This window comes from Cyprinodon variegatus, unplaced genomic scaffold (assembly GCF_000732505.1).
Source record: "Cyprinodon variegatus isolate N-32 unplaced genomic scaffold, C_variegatus-1.0 Scaffold790, whole genome shotgun sequence".
Taxonomy (NCBI): domain Eukaryota; kingdom Metazoa; phylum Chordata; class Actinopteri; order Cyprinodontiformes; family Cyprinodontidae; genus Cyprinodon; species Cyprinodon variegatus.
The window spans coordinates 271,190-274,500 of record NW_015151243.1 but is presented as its reverse complement, the minus strand read 5'-3'; the positions used below and the strand labels follow the sequence as shown (position 1 = coordinate 274,500).

The following is a 3,311-nucleotide window of genomic DNA, read 5'->3' as shown; positions in this document are numbered from 1 at the left end:
AGTTAGAATTTATATATTTAAGCTTGTGGCTTGTAGGGTTAGGGGAAAGAAACTGATACTGTATGGTGATTCCTCGTTTTTTAAACTAATAAAATATGATGATGGTCATAATGTATACTATTTATAATGACTTCCTCCTATTCCGCAGATTTTTTCACAGTGTGTGTGAGACTGACCCCTTTAAAAACCACAAAAACTTTAGCCTACACGAAGCAACATGCTCGTAAATGGAAGCAAAAAATATTCGGCCCATCAATAATCCATATTGAGAGCTTGTAGCTTCTATCTACAGCATTTTTTCTCTTAGTTTAAAGCAGCACCTCGTGTTAACAACAGCACTGAAAAGGTTCACTTTTCTAGTCTATGTGATATTAATTATTTGTGACAATGCTATTGCATGCTGAAGTAGAATCGCTGCTCACCACTGACTCACCGATGAGCAAACATGCAGGAACTGATGTTACATTTAGGAATGACTCTCCACCTCTGGGGCACCTACACAAAGAGGGGGTGGAAGATGCATGGAAACCCGGGCACCCTGAAAACATAACATGAAGGAAAATCCATGGTAACCTTTCAAGGATTGAAATATCCAGGTTCAGTAGCCCATCAGAGGACAAGCAGAGGCATGTTGTAAATAAGTGATGGGAAGGATGGAGATGACTTTGTGAGGGACAATCCATATGTCAATCTGAGCTCAATGTATAAATCAGGAGCATGTCTCTTCCAGTCGTTTTGCAGATGTTTGCAAGTTGACAAATAAGAGTAGTGAGGGAAAATGTGGATTCTGCAGCTTTGTCAAACAGTTCAAGGTCAGAGGGCAGGATGTTGATAAGAGGCTGAAAATATGCAGAGGTCAAAGGTGGGCTGACTTTTACTCAGTCTTGAAAATTATTATCATCTCAGAGTAATTTCCAGGGGAGCGACGTCCCTGTTAACCTTTTTAAAGTTTTATTAATATGTGATGTCTGAACCTGTTACTATCCTCATCTCAAAAAGTATTTATCCCTTTGCAGATGTAATCTATCATTGCAATATATTAATCCCTTGTTAACGTTCACATTACCTGACAAAAAAAAATTATATCAGAATAAGCAAATCAAAAACAAAAACAATTTTTAGTTTAATTCCAGGGAACATTATATTTCTTTAAGAAAAAAAGCAATCCAAAGCTACCTAACTCAGTGTGAAATATAATCGCCCTCACTTGTTGAACCATCAATTAAAGCTGAAGTTCGTTTTTTTTTTTTTTAGTCACACCAGAATTTAATTACTGAGTGACAACTCGAATCAATAAATCACTTGACAATTATAGGTCTGACAACCTGAAATACACTTAAAAGCTTCATATCACTCCTTCATTTAAAGAAATTCAGACATCTGAAACACATCGGTGAGTTTCAGTGTCTATGCCTGAAAAAAATAACAATAATGGGGATCTTGATTATAGCGGTTGGTTTAATTACAAAAAACATTCAACAAATTATAAATGCAGAAGCCAGAGAAACATTTAATATATTGTTAGCATGACCTGGCTGATTTAAGTTCCGCTTAAACAGCGAGACAGGGGGCAAATAAGGCCTCCATGAGAACGATTCCCGGGTAGAAAACACTGCCATAGGAACATAAGAAACATTTTTCTGTTGACTGACAAACGGACCTTTTGGACATCTGGCATAAAGCAAAGTTTTTTTGAGTTGATTAAAATCCCTACAATGCATATTTATTAGTTACAGCAAAACCCTTGAGGAAAGGACTGTTGCAAATAGTTTTAATACATAAAAAATACTTTTTTCACATACACTCTAAAAAGAAATTGTAGCTCCAACGTAAATTAATTTCTTCAATTATGAATTTAATAAATTAAGTTGGACTTGTATAAATTACTTGTTGCCAATTGAAGCAGTCAGTTGAAACAGCATTTTCTTTTTGTGTAGCTGCTTTCCTTAGACAATTCAGTTTATCATTTAAAACAGCATTTTCTATTTATACATGTAATTTTTATTTTTATTTTTTGGAATAAATTATGTATATTAGTTATGTAAAACATTTAAGTAAAACAAAAAGGAAGAAACTAGGAGAATCTGTCAGGGGGGAAATACTTTTTGACAGGGTTTTACTTTATTCAGATGGACTCATTAAAGATGTTGTTCAGTGTGGATAGCAAGGTTTCTATCAATAGTGTTTTTTTCATTGATTTAAATATCTTTGATTAGTCTTAAAACAGAAAAGTCTGCTTGAGTGCCCTCAGCTGTTGCTGTTGAGTACTGCAGCCCTCACTCCTGTCCTTTTTCAACAAACGCACACAACAAACTTGTATGACAAGTCTCAAAGCACAGATTCGGTCCCTCCCCCGAGTAAGCATGTGATTGTTTGCTGAGACACTTTCACAACGTGTGTGGGTGGGGAGAGGGAAAAAAAGTGATCTAGCAGAATACAAAAAAAAAAAACCAAAGGGGAAGGGAGATAGTGTCATGAGACTGCTGATCTCCTTTCACTTCCTCTGTACTTCCTCCTGTGCTGTTTTGCTCAGTTCCAGCCACCCCAGCTTAAACTATTTGTTCTCTCTTTTCTCTTCCTGCCATCCTTAGATGAACTCGATGAACAGTGTTAGCAGTTCGGAGGACATCAAGCCTCCGCCGGGCCTGCAGCCTTTGGGAAACATCAACTATCAGTGTACGAGCCCCGGGGGGATGTCAAAGCACATCTGTGCTATTTGTGGGGATCGATCTTCAGGTAATATAAAAGGGGACTAAACATCCTCTTAGGTTTAGTTATACTTCTTTCAGCTGTGATCTGGGGTACGGGTTGAGTGCTGGGATATTTCTGATTGAGTCTGATGTCCTACAGGAAAGCACTACGGTGTGTACAGCTGTGAGGGCTGTAAAGGCTTCTTTAAACGCACTGTACGTAAAGATCTCACTTACACGTGTCGAGACAACAAAGAGTGCCTGATAGACAAGCGTCAGCGGAACCGCTGCCAGTACTGCCGCTATCAGAAGTGCCTGGCCATGGGCATGAAGAGAGAAGGTGAGCCTGTGGAGTCTTTTTAAAGAGGTTCTGGTTTTAGAGCTTTGATCATTTGTCTTTACTTTGATGGTCGCATAGTTTAATGATTATTAATCATTGTCAAAATATCGAAACAAACTGTCGATACATATCTCATTAGTTTTCTTAATAAAGAAAAGTAAAATTGGATTTGGTGGTTTTTATAGATTTTACCAACCACCTGTCAGTCCATCCATCCATCCATCCATCCATCCATCCATCCATCCATCCATCCATCCATCCATCCATCCATCCATCCATCC

The 3,311-nt window shown here is 37.9% G+C and overlaps 1 protein-coding gene across 3 annotated transcripts in view; it reads left to right on the top strand.

The window, feature by feature from the left end:
- LOC107098566 (retinoic acid receptor RXR-gamma-B-like) overlaps positions 1–3,311 on the top strand; it is a 41,775-nt gene that overhangs the window by 30,023 nt on the left and 8,441 nt on the right. For all 3 annotated transcript variants that reach the window (XM_015396308.1, XM_015396306.1, XM_015396307.1), the window contains exons 3-4: positions 2,592–2,736; positions 2,851–3,030. In XM_015396308.1, the coding sequence (XP_015251794.1) occupies positions 2,592–2,736; positions 2,851–3,030 (325 nt within the window). The remainder of the gene's footprint in view (positions 1–2,591; positions 2,737–2,850; positions 3,031–3,311) is intronic.